The 24,176-nt window shown below is 44.4% G+C and overlaps 1 protein-coding gene across 1 annotated transcript in view; it reads right to left on the bottom strand.

The window, feature by feature from the left end:
- PCLO (piccolo presynaptic cytomatrix protein) overlaps positions 1-24,176 on the bottom strand; it is a 515,291-nt gene that overhangs the window by 192,122 nt on the left and 298,993 nt on the right. Inside the window, exon 7 of the mRNA XM_026648937.1 lies at positions 176-2,378. Coding sequence (XP_026504722.1) covers positions 176-2,378 — 2,203 coding nt within the window. The remainder of the gene's footprint in view (positions 1-175; positions 2,379-24,176) is intronic.

Genomic DNA, 24,176 nt, shown 5'->3' with positions numbered 1-24,176 from the left:
CAGAATCTGCTTTTAGAGTAAAACAAAAACAAAATTAGAAAAGAGAGATACACAAAAGATGCACAAAGGAACAAAAAGAAGAACAAGTCCTTGTAGGATGATAAAAATCAGACACATGCATAGAAATGAGGATTTGTGTTGTGAGAGTAACATAGCAGTCTGAGGCCTAGTTTACCTTCACTGTCTGACATGGCATGCTGGAAGTCATCCATGATGAAGGCTATATCCCGGTCATACCCGCGAGTCCGTGATTCTTCCCTCATATGTTGCTGGACCTCAGGTAGTGAATGGCTTGATCCAAACTGCTCCCGGGTATCTGCAGATATTGGTGGCAAGGGTCCAGCTGCAGCTCTTGCCATTCCCATTGGCTGACCAACAGGACTTAAAGGGCTCTCTTCCTCTGAGTTCTGTGCTACTATTGGGATTCTTCCCCTGCTTTGGCTAATAGGTAGACTCGTAGGTTTAGTTCTTCCAGAGGGAGCTGCATGACTAAAAGAAATATCTAATGGTTCAGACTCCTGGGCTTTCAGTCTTAAAGAAGAGCTAGAGGAATCTCTTTTTAATGATAAATCAAGTCCATAGACTGAAGAGGGTCTAGATGAGGGCCTGGATCTACTACCACTACTATAGGACTTGTCAACTTCATCTTGTAATGTGGATCTCATTGTTGGACCTAGTGTGGTCCCAAGGCTGGCTCCAAGGGATGATGTCAGTGTTGGCCCCATAAATTTCTGTTGGTCCGTGATATTTTTTCGGAGGCCAAAAGTGATGTCATCCTGAAGAAGCCTTGCCCTGGAGGTGATGCCCCCAAGTGATGAAGTACTAGAAGTCATATAGCTTGAATAATCAGGCTCAAGGTCTCGACTTTCCTGGATAGGTGAAAACTTTGACAGTTTGGGGTCTATCAAAGCCTTCTTGTGCTTTGACTGCTTTTGGTAGAGGAGGGCTGCTGGGAGCTGCTTGGCCGCTTGTTTCTCAAGTGTGAGCCTGCTGATGCTGTATTTCTCAGATTTGGGGAAATGCCTGTAGCTGGTATCTGCATGGTAATACTGAGAAAGGCCAGCAAGGTGGTCGAGACTTTCTGCACCCCTGCGGAACTCCTGCTTGATCTGATGTTTCAGAAGCTTTAGCTCATAAGGATCTTCCATTGGATCTTCATCTGCTTTCACGTAAGTATGCAATCTAGAAGAAGTTTGCAGTGGTGCTAGGAAGTCCGTCACTTCCTGTGCTCGCCGGGCTTCGGTGGTTCGAAGAAGCCGATCGGTTTTTGTCAGATCCTTCTCGTGGAGGCTAAAAGCAGAGCTCAGTGCTGCCGTTCCCTTTGTAAGCTCTCCTATATCATCCAGCAGCACATAGTTTCGTGGTGTGTGATGATGGTCTATGTCTGCATAGAATGAATCTGCAGATATGCTTGATATGGGGCTGCTCGCCATGCTGCTTCTCTCATCCAGCCCTATCCTTAAATCCAAGGTATTGTATTTGCTGCCAAGATGGGAAACCGCATAAGTAGTATCAGTGGAAACAGGTGCTATCATGAGAGGCTGATTACGAATCACATCATAGTTTGATGTTATCTTAGGCTCCAAATACAATGTAGTTTGCCTTGGCTTTTGCTGTATCACCATCATCTGTGATGGAAGTTGATATGATGACTGTTGGGTTGGTGGAGGCTGAGCTTGGGGAGTAAAGGACATGGTTGCCACAGGCTGGAAGGCTGACTGGGTTTGATAGGGTGAAACCTGTTGATGATATAAAGTCTGCTGCTGTTGGTAATGTGACTGTGTATACTGAGTTGGTGCTTGGGTAGGGAGAGCAGGAGAAGAATATTGATATTGTGTATAAGGGCTTGTAGGGGGAGCAAACTGAGTTTCTGGCTGGGTCTGCGGTGGCATGAATTGATCAAATTCTGTCTGTGGTGCAGTTCGTGGTCTTTCCAAGCCATGCTGGGCTTCCATTCTAGTAGGCCTGGTATTATTAACTTCACTGTCTGACATGTAATCACGTTCTTCTGCTACTCCTTGGAGATAGGCACGCTCTCTCTTTTCTCTTTCCTTTAACAAGGCTTCTTTCCGCCTATTGATGCCCATTTCCAAGTACCGCAGTTTGGCATCTATTTCTTTTTCTTCCTCATCTAGCTCTGCTTGCTTCTTCCTAAGCTTGGCTGACTCTCGTTCGACCAGATCCAATTCCCTGTCTATATCCTGGAGAATTTTAGCCCTGGCCATGGTGTTGGTTCTACAGATCCTTCTGCGTGAAACTGACCCCACAGTAGTGAATGCTGACTGGGTCCCTGTGGTAGCATCTTCTGGAGGTGGGTTGGGTAGAGTCCTCTTTACTTTCTTCTGGGTGCCCGATGTTATACCTGAAGAACCTTTAGCCTATAATAAAAGAAACAAAACTGAGTCACTATTCTGGAAACTTAAATTCTAATACACTGCAGGCTGGTAACAACACTTTTCAGCATTGTTTCAGATCTTAAGCATATGCTATACCTGCTGTAGAGGAGTTTGTGACATCTGAAAATAGGCAACAGAAAAAGACATACAAGGGTGCATTCAGAGCCTGTTTAGATAAGTCATCTAATTCAAAACAGGGCAGGCATCAAAGAATTGCCACTGATGCTTTACACGGCATACCGGCCTAGGACTTTTTCTTTATTAGTTTAAGGTTCAGAATTGTTCTGTCAGCTCTACTGCAGTCCCACTGAGTTTTTGATTTGCCATTTTATTCTTATACTCTGACACAGAGTGAGTACCTGTATACACACATACATATAAACACACTCCCTCCATACAATATTCTCATGACAACTCTGGGCCAGCTCCTGAGCACATGCTAAGCATACACAACTCATACTGAAAGTCAGTGGCTGAAGCAGCTCTTTATGGTGCCAACACGCCCCACTGTCAGGTGGAGAACTGGAGAAGCTGTGACTGACCCTCTGGAGAGTGGTTGATACTCTGTCCCCATCACTACTGACAGGGCCGGCTCCAGGGTTTTGGCCACCCCAAGCAGCCAAAAAACAACAACAAAAGCCGCGATCGCGATCTGCGGCGGCAATTCAGCGGGAGCTCCTTCGCTCCGAGCGGGAGTGAGGGACCATCCGCCGAATTGCTGCTGAATAGCTGGACGTGCCGCCCCCCTCCGGAGTGGCCGCCCCAAGCACCTGCTTGCCAGGCTGGTGCCTGGAGCTGGCGCTGACTGCTGCCTTATCCCCACTGCCATGAGGGAGCCCCTGCAGGCCAGAGCTCTGTTCTGCACAAGAGGTGAGCAACCCCTGCTTGGCTCCCCTCAAATGTGACTGTCCTTGCAGAGGGATATTAGTTCCAAAACTAGGGAACTCTCCATGGTATTAGTGGCAGTGGCAGGACGTGATACCAAGAGAGGTCACAGAAGGACCTATATAAATACAAGTCGTGAACTTTAGGTAATTTTTTCAAAAGCTCCCAAGTCACATTCAAGGGAAACAGGCAGTTTTGCAAATAGGTCTATTAAGCTACATAGATGCACTGGAAATTTTACTCTGTCTCCCTCTGCTCTGCGTAAGCTTTGCCTTAGTAAAGACGAGCGCTCGTGGCCTGAAGTATACATGTAGAACAATCACTTCAGTCCCCATAGAAATGGAGTCACTGTGATGGTAGAACATGGAAGCTATTTAACAGCCTATGTAAACACTAAAAAGCAGATTAAGACAAGAACTGAAGAATTTTATATGCCAACTAGATACCTGCTTCTACCTCTGTATGTGCAACAGAAGTGTAGCACTCTAGCAATTGTTGTCAAATTTAAAATGCACTTTTTGCTGAAGTAAATGTTACTTCAATCAGATAAGATGTCAACAAGATTAATTTTAATTACCATAGGAGATATTCTTTCCAAGCTACAATGTGTTGTCAACTAATAGTTGAAAAAATTTGAAAAAAAGAAGAAGTACTAACAGCCTTCTTTGCCGGCCCCCTGTTAACGTTAACCTTATCAAGTCAAAATAATCAACCCAATGTCATTTGTCATGGGTCTTTAAACAAACTTTCACCATGTTCTGAAGGGCCATTTAAAGCTCTTTTCTTCCTCATAATCTAAATTCCATCAACTTTTGCACGCTTTGCATTTCAATAAATGTAATTTCATTTTAGTTTCAACTTCCTGTGGCCATTTCCCAAACCCATATTGTGCCAACAAATCAAAGAAGCTAATTTTTTCTCACTCAGTGCGCAGTTATAATCAAAGACAAATTAATCATCTACCGTAGGTCTAGTTGGCTGTTAATTTATATTGTAAATTCAGCCTCTAGCCATGATTCTCCCACCCCCTCCCAATCTGAAATAGCAATCACAGAAGGTGACTGATATTGGGGAAGAGCCATTAACTGCAAACTCATTAAAGGTATGCAATACTTCGAAGAATGATTATGCTGTGATGATGGCAATGCTAGTGGGTAAACCTGTACATCAGTTTATACCATATTTTATTAACAAAATGTGTCTTGTTTTCATTCACAACACCGAAAAGTCAAAATGGATAGATTGCTCATGAAGAAAAAGGACAAATTAAGGGCCTGATCCTATGAGGTACAGAGTTTACTTCTGTCAAGGCTGAATCCCAACTCTGTCACACCGAGTGCAGAAGTGGGGCCCACAAGGATTTTAAAAATTAATATTTGCCACTCCAGGCTTGTATTAAACTCCCAAGGTTACAGCTTTTCTCTGACCTTGGCTTGGTAAACGCTGCCACCACCCAAATGCAAAAAAATAAAAAAACCTTTGAACCCAGGAAGGAGCACTTGGGAATTCCTCCCTGTGGGGTACCCTCAAGCCCTTTCACCCTCCCTCCCCCAGGGAAGAGCGGAGAAAGAAAACAAAGGAGGTAATTAGCTGGGGCTACCAGCTAATCAAACAACATGCACAAACCTCTTAGGACACCAAAAATCCAATCCTGTTCTTAAAAAAGGTAAATTTTATTAAAAACAAAAAGAAGAAAATACATCTGGAACTTAGGCTTTTGCTAGATTTTAAAAGAGCAATTCCAAAAATCAAGCACCCAAAATAGCTTCCTTGGGGGTTCAGCTTAAAGGTTACAAGCAAACAAAAGCATCTGGGGTTAGCACAGAGGAGTCCACTAGCCAATAAGAAATAAAAGAAATAATCCTACATTCTGATGTACTTACACATTTGGAGTTCAGATAAGTAGTTCTAGGCATGATCTGATGATTTATGACCGTACTTGGCTTAAATTGCTTATAGCATGGCTGCTCTATCTCCAGCCCAGAGAACAGACAGAGGGAAAGTTTCTTTTCCAATTTTAAAAAGTTCTACCTTCCTATTGTCTCTTTTGGTCAGGTGCCCACTTTTTTTTTCTTTACTTGGGGCAGTGGTTTTCAAAGCCGGTCCGCTGCTTGTTCGGGGAAAGCCCCTGGCGGGCTGGGCCGGTTTGTTTACCTGCCGCGTCCACAGGTTCGGCCGATCGCGGCTCCCATTGGCCGCGGTTCGCCGCTCCAAGCCAATGGGGGCTGAGGGAAGGATGGCCAGCACATCCCTCGGCCCGCGCCGCTTCCCACAGCCCCCATTGGCCTGGAGCGGCGAATCGCAGCCAGTGGGAGCCGCGATCGGCTGAACCTGCGGACGCGGCAGGTAAACAAACTGGCTCGGCCCGCATGGGGCTTTCCCTGAACAAGGGGCGGACCGGCTTTGAGAACCACTGACCTGGGGGACGTTTTAACCCTTTACAGGTAAAGCAAGTAAAGAACAGCTACCGAGAGGGATTTTACAGCTAACTGGCTGGCTGGGTGTCCATCAAAGGGAGCTATCTCCCACTTTATTTATCACAACTTCTAAAGAAACATCTATACTGCACACATCTTATGAAAGTGTATAGCCCCAAAACCATGAGTCTAAATAACAGTATAGATGGTAAGGCATGGCTTAGATGAGTAAAGACATGCCTGAAACCTATAGCATGTACCCATGTATGTATCCACAATGTTCTCAACTTGCACCAGCAGTGTCTCCCTGTCAGTGTAATATCCTCCTGCCTCCCCACTGCTGAACCCTTTCCCCACTAAAAGAAAAGACTCTGGCAGTGGGGAGTCAGCAGGGAAAGGTTCTGTCAGCTCCCCACTATAGAGGCTTCTGCTGCCACAGAGAGAGACTCTGGAGGTGGGGAAAGACTATGGTGGGGGGAGGCAGAGGGGAAAGGCTTCAGTAGCTGGGAGATGCCTTTCCCTGTTGTCCCTCCCACCAGAGCTTTTCACTGACACATGTAGCTACACGCTGCAGTGTGACCACAGCTTCCTTTTCTCTGCAGCATGTAGCTACATGCCACTGTCACTAATGTTCAGTAAAGATGTATGCTTAGAAGAACTGAGCACCTTCAATTCCTATTTGTGTAGTACAGGCGTATAAAAATATTGCTCAGGCATGCAGGAGTGAAATCAGGAAGGCCAAATCACACTTGGAGTTGCAGCTAGCAAGAGATGTTAAGAGTAACAATAAGGGTTTCTTTAGGTATGTTAGCAACAAGAAGGCGGCCAAGGAAAGTGTGGGCCCCTTACTGAATAAGGGAGGCAACCTAGTGACAGAGGATGTGGAAACAGCTAATGTACTCAATGCTTTTTTTGCCTCTGTTTTTGCCAAGGTCAGCTCCCTAACTACTGCACTGAGCAGCACAGCATGGGGAGGAGGCGACCAGCCCTCTGTGGAGAAAGAAGTGGTTCAGGACTATTTCAAAAAGCTGGATGAGCACAAGTCCATGGGGAGTTGGCGGATGTGACTGCAGAGCCATTGGCCATTATCTTTGAAAACTCATGGTCATCGGGGGAGGTCCCAGATGACTGGAAAAAGGCTAATGTAGTGCCCATCTTTAAAAAAGGGAAGAAGGAGGATCCGGGGAACTACAGGCCAGTCAGCCTTACCTCAGTCCCTGGAATATCATGGAGCAGGTCCTCAAGGAATCAATTCTGAAGCACTTAGAGGAGAAGAAAGTGATCAGGAACAGTCAGCAGTGGACGTGTTATTCCATGACTTTAGCAAAGCTTTTGATACGGTCTCCCACAGTATTCTTGCTAGCAAGTTAAAGAAGTATGGGCTGGATGAATGGACTATAAGGTGGAGAGAAAGCTGGCTAGATCGTCGGGCTCAACGGGTAGTGATCAATGGCTCCATGTCTAGTTGGCAGCTGGTATCAAGCGGAGTGCTCCAAGGGTCGGTCCTGGGGACGGTTTTGTTCAATATCTTCATTAATGATCTGGAGGATGGCGTGGACTGCACCCTCAGCAAGTTTGCAGATGACACTAAACTGGGAGGAGTGGTAGATACACTGGAGGGTAGGGATAGGATACAGAGGGACCTAGACAAATTAGAGGATTGGGCCAAAAGAAGTCTGATGAGGTTCAACAAGGACAAGTGCAGAGTCCTGCACTTAGGATGGAAGAATCCCATGCACTGCTACAGACTAGGGACCAAGTGGCTAGGCAGCAGTTCTGCAGAAAAGGACCTAGGGGTTACAAGTATCAGAGGGGTAGCCATGTTAGTCTGGATCTGTAAAAAACGACAAAGAGTCCTGTGGCACCTTATAGACTAACAGACGTATTGGAGCATAAGCTTTCATGGGTGAATACCCACTTCGTCAGACGCATGTAACTAGGGGTTACAGTGGATGAGAAGCTGGATATGAGTCAACAGTGTGCCCTTGTTGCCAAGAAGGCTAACGGCATTTTGGGCTGTATAAGTAGGAGCATTGCCAGCAGATCGAGGGACGTGATCATTTCCCTCTATTCGGCACTGGTGAGGCCTCATCTGGAGTACTGTGTCCAGTTTTGGGCCCCACACTACAAGAAGGATGTGGAAAAATTGGAAAGAGTCCAGCGGAGGGCAACAAAAATGATTAGGAGGCTGAAGCACATGATTTATGAGAAGAGGCTGAGGGAACTGGGATTATTTAGTCTGCAGAAGAGAAGAATGAGGGGGGATTTGATAGTTGCTTTCAGCTACCTGAAAGGGGATTCCAAAGAGAATGGATCTAGACTGTTCAGTGGTACCAGGTGACAGAACAAGAAGTAATGGTCTCAAGGTGCAGTCGGGGAGCTTTAGGTTGGATATTAGGAAAAAACTTTTTCACTAGGAGGGTGGTGAAGCACTGGAATGGGTTACTTAGGGAGGCGGTGGAATCTCCTTCCTTAGAGATTTTTAAGGTCAGGCTTGACAAAGCCCTGGCTGGGATGATTTAGTTGGGGTTTGGTCCTGCTTTGAGCAGGGGGTTGGACTAGATGACCTCCTGAGGTCCCTTCCAACCCTGATATTCTATGATTCTATTTGATGTTCTCAGCACCTCATGGGATGGGACCCCAACTACAAAGTACTATTCAGTCTCATGTCCCAGTATGTGTGAGTTAATCTTTTTTATTTTTAGATTTACATATTATTTCCTAGATGTACAGGGCAGGCACAGTGAGCTTGGTTATTTTCCTGTTCAGTTTACATTTGGATGGGGCAGGGCGGGGGAGGAGGGAAGAGATATTTTGCTGCAGTGTAGTGCTGCAATATTCAAAACATCTGCTGGTTTTTCTACTTCTTTATTTTGGATAACATCATCATCAATGATGTTAGCAACATTATACGGAGTTCTGGTAATGGTGCTGGTAGTTTCTAGCTATGGTCAAGAGAAATTCAAACACAGTGAGTGGTTGTATAACACAAAAAGTTGACAAATAATTGTTTGTATTTTTTTTTAAATTTGTGCACAACCAAGGAAACAGATATACACAACCCAGAAGCTGTTCCGACCCAAACTGCAATCTTGGTATCATAGAACCATAGAAATTAGAAACGGAAAGGACCTATTAGAGCATCTATAGTGCACCTCACTGCCAAGGCAGTATTGTTCCCTATAGTACCTGATCTAGAGCTGTGTCCAGTCTAGTTTTAATATGTCCCGGGGGAAGGGGTTTTCACTACCTTCCTTGGAAGTCTGTTCCACAGCCAGGAATCACTGGTGTGCAGGGATTTCTATGGCTAAAGGTTATGTTGGAGACAAGCTAGATGATCATAATGGTCCCTTCTGGCCTTAAAATGTATGAAGTTTCTTTATATTTCACCTAATTTTCCATGTTCTTAATTTCATCCTCTCACTCCTTTGTTCCACCCTAAATAATGCCTTTTGACCTAAGATCCAAACTGTAGTATTTAAACACCAGTCCAAGTAGAGGATAGTTTAGACCTACATAAGACCCCAGGAAGGGACTGCCTCTCAAGTAGTAATAGTTTGCTCTGTTTCTTGTTTCAGCATCATAACCTGAAGAATTCACCATTTTTGCTATAGTCCTTTGTGGACTGGAGTCAAGTTCAAGGTGTGCCTTGAAAATAATGATTAATTCAATGGCCTGGGCCCAGGATATCTAAAAGAACCTAAAGCTCGGGGATGAAGAACAAGATGGACAATTGTGGCACAATGGAACTTTCTACAATAAGGATAAAGCTTGTCTGTGTGGGAGAAACTAACCCCACTGCCTTCCATGCTAAATGCAGAGTGCGTTTCTTTGATTTCCCTTCTCTAATATAAATACTGAGCAATATGTACATAACCCCCCAAAACAAACAAACAAACAAACAAAAACAAACCTACCAAAATCAAACACTGCACTGAACACACAATTCTCCCACTGGGGAGAGGATGAGAAAACAAACATGTGACAGATGTTAGTCATGTTGTTGCTTAGTATTCTACTGGAAAGTGCTCAGATACTACAGTGATGAGAGCAGTATAAGAACCTGAACAGAACAGAATAGAATAGAATAGATCATGTTGGTTAGCAAATAGAGTAATAGAATTTTAGGCCAGTAGGACCACCAAATCATCTAGTCTGATCTCTTGTACATCATGGGCCACCAACATCACCCAGCACCCGCAGACTAAAACACAATAATCAATCTTAGACCAAAGTAAATGAGACCCACAGGAGACTAGACTATTATGTGTCATAGGCATAGAACAAGAGGGACTAATGTGCCTCTGTTTGAGGCCCCTGCAATAGAAGAGAAATGATTATGTGAGACATACCCAGATAATCCTCGCAAGTCATCGCACCCACACACTGCAGAGGAAGGCAAAAAAAAAAATCCCCAAGGTCATTGCAAATCTGATCCAGGAAAAAATTCCTTCCCGACCCCACCGATTGCCATCAATTAAACCCTGAGCATGTGAGCAAGAACCAGCCAGTCAAATACCCAAAAAAGAGAATGTTCAGCACCAACTCAGAGTCCTGGCCCACCCTGCCCAATGTCCCATCTCCAGCTGTGGCCATCCCTGATGCTTCAGAGGAAGAAGATGATTAAAGAAAAAACCCTTGCAGAATACATGGGAGAAAATACCTTTCTGACCCCTGCAGGTTGCCAGATAAAATCCTGAAGCATCAGCTTTAGGACCATAAGACATAAACCAGAAATGAGCCCCATGGCTGTTGAGTCCTGCCCTCTGCCATCACAACCAACCCTGTCATACAAATAAATTATTGCCATTAGCATTTTTATTATTACTTTTATTGGTGTCATAATTAACAACAATTGTCCATTTATTCCCTATATATCACTGTATCACTATTACACTTATTGTCCTCCCTTTTTAGTGTATATACAACCCTGCATTTTTGCTCTCATTTCTTATTTTGTTGGTCCCTTCTGTTCTACCCTTGATGTTCCCTTCATCTCATTCTTCCACTCCCCTCCCCATGCCCAACCCCTTGCATGGAAAGCTCCCCACATCTTGATTTGCCAAATCATCAATCTTCTCTTTCAAGTTTCCACCAAAAGCTCATTTTTTTCAGTCCACAATAAGAGAAATTAATCAAGCAATTACACAAAAACAAAAAACCCAAACAAATCTTCAAGTTACTCTTTCCTTGAATTTCCCAAATAATAAACAAACAAATAATGATAAACAATCCTAGGAAGCAGTGACTCTGAAAAGAGACTTGGGGATTATGGTGGATAATTGGATGAACATGAGCTGTGGCCAAATGCAATGCTGTGGCCAAAAGGGTTAACATGATCTTTGGATGCATAAACAGGGGAATCTCGAGTAGGAATAGGGAAGTCATATTACCTCTGTTTTTGGCACTGATGCAACCACTGCTGGAATACTGTGATCATTTCTGGTGTCCACAATTTAAGAAGGATTTTGCTCAATTGCAGATGGTTCAGAGAAGAGCCACAAGAATGATTAAAGGATAGGAAAACATGCCTTAAAGTGAAAGACTCAAGGTGTTCAATTCATTTATCTTAACAAAGCGAAGATTAGCGGATGACTTGATCACAGTCTATAAGTGTCTATATGGGGAACAAATATTTGCTCTTCAGTCAAGTAGGGAATCTATTATCCACGGGCTGGAACTTGCAGCTAGACAAGTTCCAAATGGAAATGAGGCATACTTTTTGACAGTAAGGATGATTTGACCATTGGAACAATTTACTAGCAGTTTTTAAAACTTAGCCTGGACATTTTTCTGAAAGATCTGCTCTAATTCAAAGAAGAATTGTTTCAGGGAAGTTCTATGGTCTGTGTTATACAGGAGATGCTGAAGAGATGCTTACAAGTGGTCCCTTCTGACCTTGGCATCTATGAATCTATACAGCATTTACTCAAACAGCTAATTTATAAATATTAATTATGCCTCATAACAGCCCTGTGAGTTACTATAAGATTGGATACTTTAAGACTGGAACTCTACCTGAAGGATATACTCTAGGTGGAAGAATCAGTGAATACAATTCTATGGTGTGACACAGGGACATCTTAATGCCAACTGGCGTACAGGTTACAAAGGGATCCCTTAGCTCTGGTACCTACATACTAGTTTGCCGAAGGGTATCATGTAAAGTCTTTACTGAAAGCTTGGGCTAGTCTACACTAAGGGGGGGATCGATCCAAGATACGCAACTTCAGCTACGCAAATAGCGTAGCTGAAGTCGAAGTATCTTGGATCGAATTACCTGGGGTCCAGACGGCGTGGGATCGACGGCTGCGGCTCCCCCGTCGACTGCGCTACCGCCGCTCGCTCTGGTGGAGTTCCAGAGTCGACGGTGAGCACGTTCGGGATCGATATATCTTAACGAGACGTGATATATCGATCCCGGATAAATCGATTGCTACCCGCCGATACGGTGGGTAGTGAAGACGTACCCCTTGTGTCACACTGATCATCAATCATTGAAAAAGGTATGGATGGATAACATGTAAGGGGTTATGTACAGATAATATGAAAGGAGTTATGTATAGATACTGAAAATTATGCTCTTAAGGTCTGTGAGTTGGGGCTGGTCACCTGAAGATGAAAAACAGGTTTCTTCCAGGCAGGAGACACTTATCAACACCTGTCTGGTTATATGTAGATTGAGCACTGTATACTTCACAATGAACACCTATTTACAGTCTAAGCACAATACTAATCAAGTGATTGCAAAGCCTCCAGGGGAGATTCTAGAAAGGAAAAAACAAGCAGTGGGGGAGTTTCCCTGTTTACAAGTGAAGACAATGGGTCACTGGAATTATACGTGGGATACAGAGGTGTAACAGGGTCGGCACCCACCTCTTGCGAGCGCCCCCTCTGGTTGGGTATGTCTGTGGTCTTTAAACCAGTCCCAGACCTGCCATCGGGTTGTACTACCAGGTCTTCCTCCCTGGAGGTAATGGTTTTGCCCTCTTAGTCTGTTTTGCCCCAGTATTCAGCTGAGCCTTCTGACAGTTCAGTCCCTTTCTGGGGGGTTTACTGATGTCCAATTGTAGGCCCTTCCCCTGTGGCCTATGAGGAGTGGAGAGGACCCGGGCCCACCCACTACTTTGGGCCCCAGCCTTCACCGATCCCTTACCCTTAGCTCAGGGCTCTTCTAAGCTCAGGCCCAGTAGCCGGCCAGGAGCTCTTCCTTGCTCCCCTGGTGCCTACTAGTACTGGGCTGTCCATTGTTCTGCCATACCCTCAACCAGCTTCAACATCCATGCTCCTCCAGCTTTAATAAGGAACTGCTCTGGCTCTGGCTCTGTAGCTCCTTTTTATAGGGCCCTCCTGGGCCCTGATAGCTGCTTCTCCTGCAACCACTCTAGCCTGCTTGGAAGACCTTTCCACTGCTCCTTACTTGGGACAAGTGTGGCAGGACTCTGAGGCCTCCAGCAGGGGGCCTCTCAGCTTAGTCCACCCCATCACAAGAAGTTCACCAAGTTATCCTTCACTGAGGGAACAAGCTGCCAGTTGGTTTGTTTTATGAATGGAGGATTACAGCCGGTCTGGCTGTTTGAAGCTGGGAAAGAACCATTGGCTGAGCTAACCTTTGTGAGGCAGGGGAATGTCTTGATAGTTTTTATCTTAGGCTCTAGAAAGTGTGTTATGATTTTACTTTATATGTAACCATTGTTCCGTTAATTCTATTCACTTTTTCTCCAATCTCTGTTCTTTGTTAAATAAATTTCTTGTTTTAGTAGGTTACAGACAACAATGGGTTATTAGAACAATCTGTAATCCACTAACCCCTGATTGCAGAGGTGTTAATGCGCCACTCTACCTTGAATAGTCTTTTAGAATATGTGCAAACTACTAATGCTAAACAATCTGTTCCACCTTGCATTTAGCTGCCAGGCTCATAGTACCTTTCCCAGACCTGAAGATGAGCTCTATGTGGCTGGAAAGCTTCTCTCTCTCACCAACAGAAGTTGGGCCACCTTGTCTCTCTAATATTACTTCACCCACCTTGTCTCTCTAATATCTGGTGACTGACAAGGCTACAACTACACTGTTTACAACTGTGTAAAGGTTGTCAGTCCTGTTAAATTTTGTGCTGGTTTTAGTATATGGATTTTCCCTTTGAGATCAGCATCTCTCTCTCTCTTTTTAAGAGAGAGAAAGTCTTTAAAAGTAGAATATTTTCTACTGATTTTTGTCTTCTCCAATTTGAAAGCATTGTTGATCAGGACAGCAGAAATCTGCCCCATTACAGGAACCACCCATGCACTAGGAAATGCTCACACTTGCATTGCTTCTCATTTGTGTAAAAGCAACACTTTATTTTGCGGGACTGACTGGTTTAGAGTAATTGCTAATGGGATTTAACCTCTACGGTTTTTGTTGGATTCTAGAACATTCTTTCACCATCTCTTCTTGATGCTCTATCTCCTTTTCCTTTCCCCCAAGGTTGTGGCTCTTGGTCCCCTCCTCTGCTCCCTATACTTTTCTCCATCATTGGGTGACCTCATTTGTTCACAAAAGCTCAGCGATCATCTTCATGTTTATGACTCTGAGATGTACATTTCATACTCTGACCTCTGTCTTTTAACTTCAGTTTCCAATCCCTCACTGACTTTGACATCTCCCAGTTTTGAGAGCTCACTGTTATCTCAAGCTCAACAAAAGCCAGCTCAATCTTTCAACCCAAAATCCCCCCTCTTTTCTCCTTTACAGCTGACAAAGCCAACATCCTCCCTACTATCCACGCCAAGAACTTGACTATCATCTTTGCTTTAATCAGGGACAAATCTTGGAATTAGCATGTACAAGCCAGGATCTGTGCATGCATATCAAGCACAATTACAGTTTCACCTGCCTTATTTGTGCATGCAAATGTTGTACTGCATGTGTAATTGCAGAGCTTTGCCTATGTAATGGGTGCTGATGCAGGTGGTGATGGGCAGGGGAAGGGTGTAAAATAGGGCCAAGCCAGGGCCACCCCTCCTCCCAGCACCCCTGGACCCAGAACAGTGCATGAGAGACCCTCCCCCCCCCACACACACACTGGGTCAACAGGACCCAGGTGGTGTCTCCTTACCCACCCACCATGTGGTCTTGGCGAAAAACTGCAGAGGGATACCAGCCAGAGCTTGCAGTGGGTAGGAGCAGCCAAAGTAGGGACTGCTACACTGGGGGGAAGGGAGTAAAATGGGGTACAGACATGGTCACTTGTTCTTTCAGCAGTCCCTCCCTGGACTCAGAAGTGTGCAGGGGAGACCCCAGCTCTCTGGGAAAATTATGTATCAGATGGTGCCTCACCTTCCCTCCACTACATGCCTGGGGGAAAACTGCAGAAAGAAACCAGCCGGAGACTTGAGCCAGTAGGAGCAGCTGCAGAAGCAGCCAAAGCAGGGAGATTCAGAGAACTTTCTGCAGGTTGGACTGGACTTTCTTTGCTCTGTGCTGATTGGCTGTTTGCTCCAATCCTCTCCTTCCCCCGCCCTCATAGTCTCTTCATCTGAGCTTCACCTCGCACCTGCCCTCTTACTCTCTTCTTCCCTGTCCCGTCTCACCCCCACTTTCCTGGTCTTGCCATTTAGCAGATCCTCTCCTAACTAAACCCACTCCCAAAAAATTGTGGAACATCATGTTTGCTGCCACCACATCGGTCACTCTGCTTGTGTGTTCTACCCCTTTCCCCCATCCTGTCTATCAATCTAGTTAGACTGTTAACCCTTTGAGGCAGGAGCCATCTACCACTCTGTGTTATACAGCGCCTTGCACAACGGGGCCCCCATTCTTGGCTGGTCCTTGGGCATTACTGTAATAAACAGGGTTAATAATATTAATACAACTACCACAGAAGTTTGGGCTCCCTGCTCTGAAGTCAATAGAGGGAGGGGAAGAAGATGAAATGTACGAGGAACAGATATTAAAACTGGGATTTTGAGAAAAAAGCCAACCTTGCAGTCAGTACTGAGAGCAGAATACTAAACACTGTGCATACATGCAAACTATGGGCCAAATTCTGCTCCCTTTACTCATGATCCACTGGCCTCAATGGGAATACTCACACGAGTCAGATGAGCTGAATTTGGCCTTTGATGTTGAAGGAAACTCGCTATTTCACTAGTGACAGGTTTCAGTGGTAGCCGTGTTAGTCTGTATCAGCAAAAAGAACGAGGAGTCCTTGTGGCACCATAGAGACTAACAAATTTATTTGGGAATAAGCTTTCGTGGGCTAAAACCCACTTCATCGGATGCATGCAGTGGAAAATACACAGAGAACATGAAAAAATGTGTGTTTCTATTTCCCCATGCTAATTTTTCCCCTACTGTTACTCACACCTTCTTGTCAACTGTTTGAAATGGGCCATCCTGATTATCACTACAAACGTTTTTTTCTCCCGCTGATAATAGCCCACCTTAATTGATTACTCTTGTTATAGTTGGTATGGCAACACCCATTTTTTCATGTTCTATATATATATATATACCTTCCTACTGTGTTTTCCACTGCATGCATCCGATGAAGTGGGTTTTAGCCCACAAAAGCTTATGTCCAAATAAATTTGTTAGGCTCTAAGGTGCCACAAGGACTCCTCGTTCTTTTTATTTCACTAGTGTTATCTCAGAGCTTTTCTTTAATGCATGTCTTGTCTGTTTCTTCTCTGCGAGTAGTTTGCTCTAGGGTCTGAGCAGTCAGGCAAAAAACTAGTTTCTACATCACTAGACAGCAGCATTGAAATGCCAGTCACTCTGATTCCTCCCATAGTTCTTCATTCTCCGGGAAGCCCTGCAGAGATTAATTTCTCTTTGGTGCTTGAATCTGTGTGAAGTTTTTTGTTTGTTTTTATTAAATAGTCCCCTAGAACCTGAAAAACAATAAGCATTTTCCACGGCTGTTTTTATTTTATTTTTTGCTTTCATTCATGTCAATCAGATGGTTAGTCGTTCTTCAATTGAACAGTTCTGTACTTTCCATTCCATTAATCTTTTCATTTCCTCTGTGAAATTGCTCAAAATTGCCAGTTTCACTTCAAATGCAAAGGGGCCAGTACAGTGCACTTCCTAACTGTTGAAGTGACACAAGGTATTGACTTCCTTCTGAGTTAAATACCTTAAGGTCCACAGACTTCCTTTGATCTTTCGGGATGGGAGGAGGGGGAGAGGCAAATGCTGTAGACATTCAAAATGTGATCTAGAGAAGTATGTGGCTCTTATATGTGGCCTTTCAAAGGAGGCCTCCACCTGCCTTTCTTTTATGCATGCACAACTTTGTGTGTGTAATCATTTACAGGTAGTTTTTGTGCACTATCCCTTGTGCATGAAACTGGCAGATTTTCATGAGAAGCAAACCCATTTGAGGGTCAATTGCAAATGGGCTTTGCAACGCAGTGCATGTGCACAAACAGAGGTCAGGGGCTTGATTTTCCTCTCCCTTACAGCTGTGTAAATCAGGAGCAATTCAATTTACGTTAGTAGTTACACTGGTGTAAAACCAGGATGAGAGAAGAACCAGGCCCAAAGTTCTGAAACTTTAACCCCTAATATTTTGCCTTGGAAAAAGCCCCAAGCGCATACATTTAACTGGAGTTAGACATCGATATAGGAAATATTTACAATGGAAAGTTTTTTACTAAAATATTCCTCAGTCCAAAGAACTATCAAGCTCTTCCCAGAGATCCATAATCTATATTTATTCATTTCCTCTGCTCCCTCTGTACATCCAGCATTAGCCTCCTCTCTATCCATTCCTACTATCTATGCACTGTTTTGTGAAAGCTTTCTCATCTGAAGCTTTAGTCTCGATTCCTACGTGGGCAGCTTTCCTTTCTTTCTCTCATCCACTGTCCAACTCTCTCCAGCTCTGATTTGAAAACATGTATTTTCTCCCTTATTCTTCATTTCTCTCTCCTTCTGCTATTATTTATTATTTAACGTGGCAATTACATTATTTAGCACTTTGACGTGGTCTGAGATACAGTTTGAATGAGAGATGCTCTACTCCACCATGTTGTATTGTACATGTACCGTGTTTACTGTACAATGGGGAAAAAATCCTCCTGCAGACTGATTCAGACAGCACAATAAACATCTGCCAAGCCAAAAGAAAGGGTCAGATAGTCAGAGGTGAGGACTGTATCAGCATCAGAACCCCTGTACCAAAGGAGTAAGGTAATCTTTTCATTACATTCAACCATTGCAAAAAAGCATAATCCAGCTGGAAAAATCTCAAATCCTCAGAATAGAGTAAATCATGATCAGAATCCCTGCTCCTAATAGCTGAGTGACGGATTTGAAAACTTGATGTAAAAGGGCTTTGACTTCTGTTATACTGTAATGCACGCCTGGCATGGCAAAGACACATCCCAAATTCTATTCAAATAGCCTCAATACTTTTCACTGCTCCTACAAAGCACAAACACACACAGAATATTAGATGTGGACAATGGGGTTCGGCATGCACTTAAATGCATTTTACGTTTTAATTTACTGGGAAGAAGACATTATTGTCTGATGAAAGACAGGAAATGCTATGAGGATGTGAGCAAGCAAGCAAAAAAACCCACTGAGCATATTATGTAAATAAACAAATGTCTATAACACATAAATAAGGCACGTGACTTTCCAGGACCTCCATGGCTTCTCCAGCAGCTGGTGTGATTGACCCCAGGGCCACCTGAGCAGCTGGGCCAGCCCAGGGCCAGCCGCATCAACCACTGCCCAGGTGGCCCTGGGGCCAGCTGCATGGGCCGCTGCTTGGGCGGCTCTGGGCAGCTGGCCCCAGGGGCTGTCGGAGCAGCAGCTGTCCTGGGCGCAGCTCCAGAGCAGCGGTCCCAGAGCAACAGCGGCACTTCGGGCTGCCCCCCGGAGCAGCCATGGCACCCTGGAAGGCTCTCCCCAGAGCAGCCACGACACCTCAGAGGGGTCCCCCCAGAGTAGCAGCGGCCCCCTGGGACCCCCCAGGGCAGCAGCAGCAGCGCCCCAGGGCTCCCCAGAGCAGCAGCAGCGTCCCAGGGATCCCCAGAGCACCTAAGATTTAGTCATGAGTATTTTTAGTACAAGTCATGGACAGGTCATGGGCCACGATTTTTTGTTTATTGCCCGTGACCTGTCCATGACTTGTACTTAAAATACCCCTGACTAAATCGTAGCCTTACACATAAACTTCATAATAAAGACCTAGAAGAGGTCTGCAGGTAGCAGCAGAGCTGAAGGGGCTGACCATCTTTCATAAGGTGCTCAGTGTCTTACAGAACTGGCCTCCTGACCTTCTTCAGTGATTTTTTGAAGTTAAATATCCCGAAGCATTTTATTTTATTTATCAACAGCTAGATATTTATTAACTACCAAGAAACCTTCATGTAAGGCCACAGAAAGACTACTTTTCCATTGCTGGAGTACTCCCTCCAGATCATGAAGGTGGGAAAACAATTCACTAAATAAATATGTTTGTGTATGGACTTAGCTCCTTTTCCCATTTGCAAATTATTGATGAATGGGTTGTGAAATTTACAAAGGCTCTTTGTGACTAGTTGAATTTTTGTGTGGATAACGTTTGGCCAATGGATTGCTCACAAACAGTTTAGTGTGAGGATTCACGTGAATGGATTCGTGACAACAACGACCTTGTTCATGAAGGTGGAGAAAGAATATTCTACCCAAGCAGCACAACAGATTCTGAGATACAAGAGGCCGTGGAGGACAGGTGGAATGCAGCGTGAACTCTGCGAACTATCTACAAAGGAATCAGAGACCAGAAATGATCTGGACAATCTAACCCCTAGAGAGAGACTAACGGCACAACTAGAGCTAGCCTGCCTTAGCTGCTTGACAATGCAGAGACATAGGCTCCAAAATTACATGGACTTTGTACTAGAAGATATTAATTTAATTAGTGTTCTTTAAATAGTTTACATTTTTTACTGTTATTCATTCAAAGCCAAAGAGGCATTTAAGTGGGGAAGAGTCTACCTCGGAGGTGGTGCCGGGAAGTTTTGAGAAGCAGCTGGGGCAGTGGTGTCTGTGCTGGGTCAGGGTGTCTGTGCCCTGTGAGCTATGGCCATCTTTGTCTCCAGTACAGTATATCTTCTGTTTAATTAACAATGACTGTGACTCAGACTTCTGTAGCAGATTTCATATTAGGTAATGCTGATGCAGATTCTGTGTGGTGCTGACACTGGGAGGTTCAAAAGCAGACATTCCAGAAACACTAGCATTTCCCTCACATATTATGCAGCACTTAAAGAATTAACTGTTATGCTGTGGCTAAGGGGGGCATGTAGCTACTTGCAACAGTAGATAAGGACATCGGCCTTGTTCCGCACCATCAAACCTGGAGAACAGTCCTTCCTTTTGCAAATAACACAAATGTTTCAGGATGGATTCTTGTGCTGTTATAATAACTAGCACTTACACTGCACTTCTTATCGGCTAATCCAAACCTCATCATGTGACATTCCTCTGGATTAGAATAATGAACATTAATTACAATCGAGCTCTCATCAGTGGTACATTTTGCTAGATCTTAAATAGAAATTTTTAACAGGTGAGAGCACACTGAGTGCTCACTCTTTTGCAAGCAACTTCCAAAATCTGGACTAGCACCACTGAAGCCAGGTCAGAAAAGCCTCTATCTGTAGACGGAATGACCCAGAACTTACACAGTCCTGCTTACTGATGGATAACAAAGCACTTTGCAGACTAAATCGCAAAACAACCCTGTGTGGAAGATAAAGTAAGTTCTTAACTCTATTTTACAGAAGAAAAAACAGGTACAAAAATATCCTTATTGTCTTGGCTCCTCTTCCCCCCTCTCCTTGGCCACTTGCCACAAAATTGCTTAGCTCTGACTTCTTCCCCTGGCATCATGTGGTGCTCCAACAACAGCCTTGCTTTGTGTGCCAGTAACTGCAGCCATTTCTATTCTTGCTCCTGGCTCCTCATGCAGCAATTCTTCCAGGGCCCTTTCTGAGCTGATGGCAGTAGAGTATGTTTTTTTTCCCTCAGTTCCACGCAGGACCACAAATTCTCTCATCTCTCCATTCCCAGGATGCAGGGGGAACATCTGTCTCTTTCCCACAACTGAGGAGAGAATTTCTCTGGGGTCAGCTTAACCTGACAGCTCAGGCTGCTGGTGGTCATGACCAGGAGAGGTAACATCTGCAGCCTGCCTCCCTCATATAAGATTGAAGCAGGCAGGCAGAGGGAGCTGAGCACAGAGTAGACACTTTCCCTAGATCAGGGCTGGGGATCTAGAGGAGAGTGTCCAGCCGATCAGTAGAGCACAGATTGGACAATCTCACCAGGCAAATTCCTGGCTACAGTCCTGGGCTGCATGTAAGTGACACCTCTAACTGCTCCCACTGTTATCTTCGCTTGTCCCGAAATTCGTCCACATCACTCCAAACATGTGGAACAGCCTCCTAATTAGCCTGCAACCACCTCCTGCTCCATCTTTGTACCCTATTATACTGTCCTGTAGTGCTCTCCATCTGTATCTAAACCAAGAGCCCTTTGAGGCAGGGCCACAGTGGCAGGAAATCAGACCCGGATGTCTTAAGAGGGCATAATTCATTATCATGATATTATGGGCATCATTTGCCTCTCACTGACCCCACTTAATTGTCAGAATAACTCCAATGAAGTCACTGAAGTTAGTTGTGTTTTACCTCAGTGTAAGTGAAAACAGGAGCAGGTCCCATGATTCTAAGTTTAACTTACTTAATACGTAGTAAAATAAATGAATATAAATGATAGCTAGCTCAGAAAGAACAGTTTGATAAATTGACAGCATGTCTGAAGTCAATGGAGACAGGCCCACAGTGACATGTACTGAAAATTTAGTGTGTACATACTTTCCATTAAGCTTGTCTACATGGATAAGTGCACGTTATATCAATATATAAGGGGACACTTATTCTGTAGAAAAGTGTAATTTTTCAGTTTAGCTTAAATGCCTTCCCAAGCTACACACACAAGATACTCATACTGGAGTAAAAGTGTCTAAACAAGGGATTATACCATTCTAATAATAACTGTTCAGATTCAAACCTTCACTTCTACCAAAAACAGAAAGCAAAAAACTTTCTGATGCTGCCAAGGTCTCAGATGTGCAGCTAGCCTTTTCCTGTTTTGTTTCTGTGTGGACGGGTATGCTGTCACCAGCAGGTATCAGTATGGCATTCCATTTTGCAGACGTTCAGCGAAGAGCAACACAGGTGGTTAGGAGACTTGGAGAAAATGACTTACCGGGAATGGTTAAAAGTGAAACATGTATAGCATGGCTAAGGGCTTGTCTATACTTATTGCGCTGGTTCGGCAGCAGGCAATCGAACTTCTGGGTTCGATTTATCGCGTCTTGTCTGGACGCGATAAATCGAACCCAGAAGTGCTCGCCGTCGACTCCGGTAATCCTGCTCGGCGCGAGGAGTACGCGGAGTCGACGGGGGAGCCTGCCTGCCGCATCTGGACCGCGGTAAGTTCGAACTAAGGTACGTCGACTTCAGCTACGTTATTCACGTAGCTGAAGTTGCGTACCTTAGTTCGAATTGGGGGGTTAGTGTAGAACAGGCCTAAGAGAGAACTGAGAGGACACATAATAGCAGTCCATATATATTTAAAGGATTATAAACACCAGGAAGGGAAAAGGAATTGGTTAACATATAAAAGAGATAACAGCAAGGAGTAATGGAAGGGGTAAACTTGCTTTGTCAAAGCCACTAGCACATTTTTGGGTATTGTAAAAATAAATAACCATAATAACGGCTTCCTGGGTGATGCATTAGGCCAGGGATCGGCAACCTTTGGCACACGGCCTGCCAGGGTAAGCACCCTGGCGGGCTGGGCCGGTTTGTTTACCTGCCGTGTCTGCAGGTTCAGCCGATCGCGGCTCCCACTGGCCGCGGTTCGCTATTCCAGGACAATGGGAGCAGCGGCCAGCACATCCCTCGGCCTGCGCCGCTTCCCGCAGCCCCCATTGGCCTGGGACAGCGAAGTGCGGCCAGTGGGGGCCACGATTGGCCAAACCTGCGGACGCGGCAGGTAAACAAACCGGCCCGGCCCGCCAGGGTGCTTACCCTGGCGGGCCGCGGGCCAAAGGTTGCTGATCCCTGCATTAGGCTGTGGAATAGTCTTCCAAGGGAAATGGTGGAAACTCCATCAACTGATTAGTTAAAGCTAGACTGGATGAAACACTAGTCAATGTACTCTTGCAGTTGCAGGAAAGCAGACTAGAGGGCATTTTTCATCATCATGATATTATGGGCACAGTTCTTCTCTCACTCACTCCACTTGTTCATCAGAATAACTACAATAGTCCTGATTTACACCAGTGTAAGTGAAATCAGGAGCAGGTCCCATGATTCTAAGTTTAACTTCCTTAGTTTGTTTCAAAATAAAAGAATATAATTGTATACCTGATAATTTTCACCATTTTTGAATTAGTTCCCGAATTATATGACTGACAAAATCAAAATTAATTTTCATACGAGTAAGCATTATAACTATTCCCATATTCCATTCGATCATGCCCTGTCAACGTAATATTTAGTCAACTGTGTAGGGTTGGAGAAGGAGAAATCAGTAACCTTTAACAGTAAGATCGTCTCCAATTTTAATACCAATTATACTATGTTAGAGCCAGGATTTTCTACTTCTGCTTACTGTGAGAAGCATAACATGAAGGTAGAAGTTCAGCAAACTCATTTTTAAACATCAGTGAAACAGAAAAGTACAGAAAAGGCAGTGGAAAAAGAGAGAGTAATGTGGAAGAAGTGCCATTTGCAATCTCCGTACCTACTTTTACAACAATGATAACTAGTTCCAGCACTTAAAAACAATTGTGGCTCATATGAGAGCAGCATCAAGAGAGTGCTGACCTTACATCCGGGTGCAGTTTCATTGGTGAGGGAGAAGGACAGGAACCTTCCATCTCACTGTTGTGGCCCTTTTCCTCCCCCTTTTAGCCACTCTCTTCACCCACAATCTCCAAGGTCCAGTCAAATGGCCACACCATCCTTTCACTCAAGGAGGACTGGACAAGACTGTCTTTGGAAATTGAGCCTGGCCATTCCACTTTGTGCACATTGTCACTCTGTGGAGAGATCAGGTTAGGTAACAGAAGACAATATCAGGTAAGCTGCCCGCTATGTATTTACAGAGATCTAAGTGAGAAATCTGTGTAATTGGCCAGATCTACGTAGACTGCCCCATTCAGCATAAAATATGTGGCACAAAATGGAGTTTATTCCATCACCATATGAAATTAACAGCAAAGCATGTCCTGACCTAATCCCCTTCTGTCATATAGTTACACTTCCTTTAACCTGAAAAAAAAAAAAAAGACAGGAAGCTATTTAGTTTTACAGCTGGCTTTTTTTGGTTGTTAAATGTTTTAGATCAGCTATTCCGTAAGGTTAGTTTGTAGCACATACGTCTGCGTAACTCTCTGCTTTTTTTTTCTTTTATACTT

This window comes from Terrapene carolina, unplaced genomic scaffold, assembly GCF_002925995.2.
Source record: "Terrapene carolina triunguis isolate 2854851 unplaced genomic scaffold, T_m_triunguis-2.0 Scaffold68, whole genome shotgun sequence".
NCBI lineage: Eukaryota > Metazoa > Chordata > Testudines > Emydidae > Terrapene > Terrapene triunguis.
Note: the sequence above shows the minus strand (reverse complement) of the source record. Positions and strands in the feature narration are given on the sequence as shown.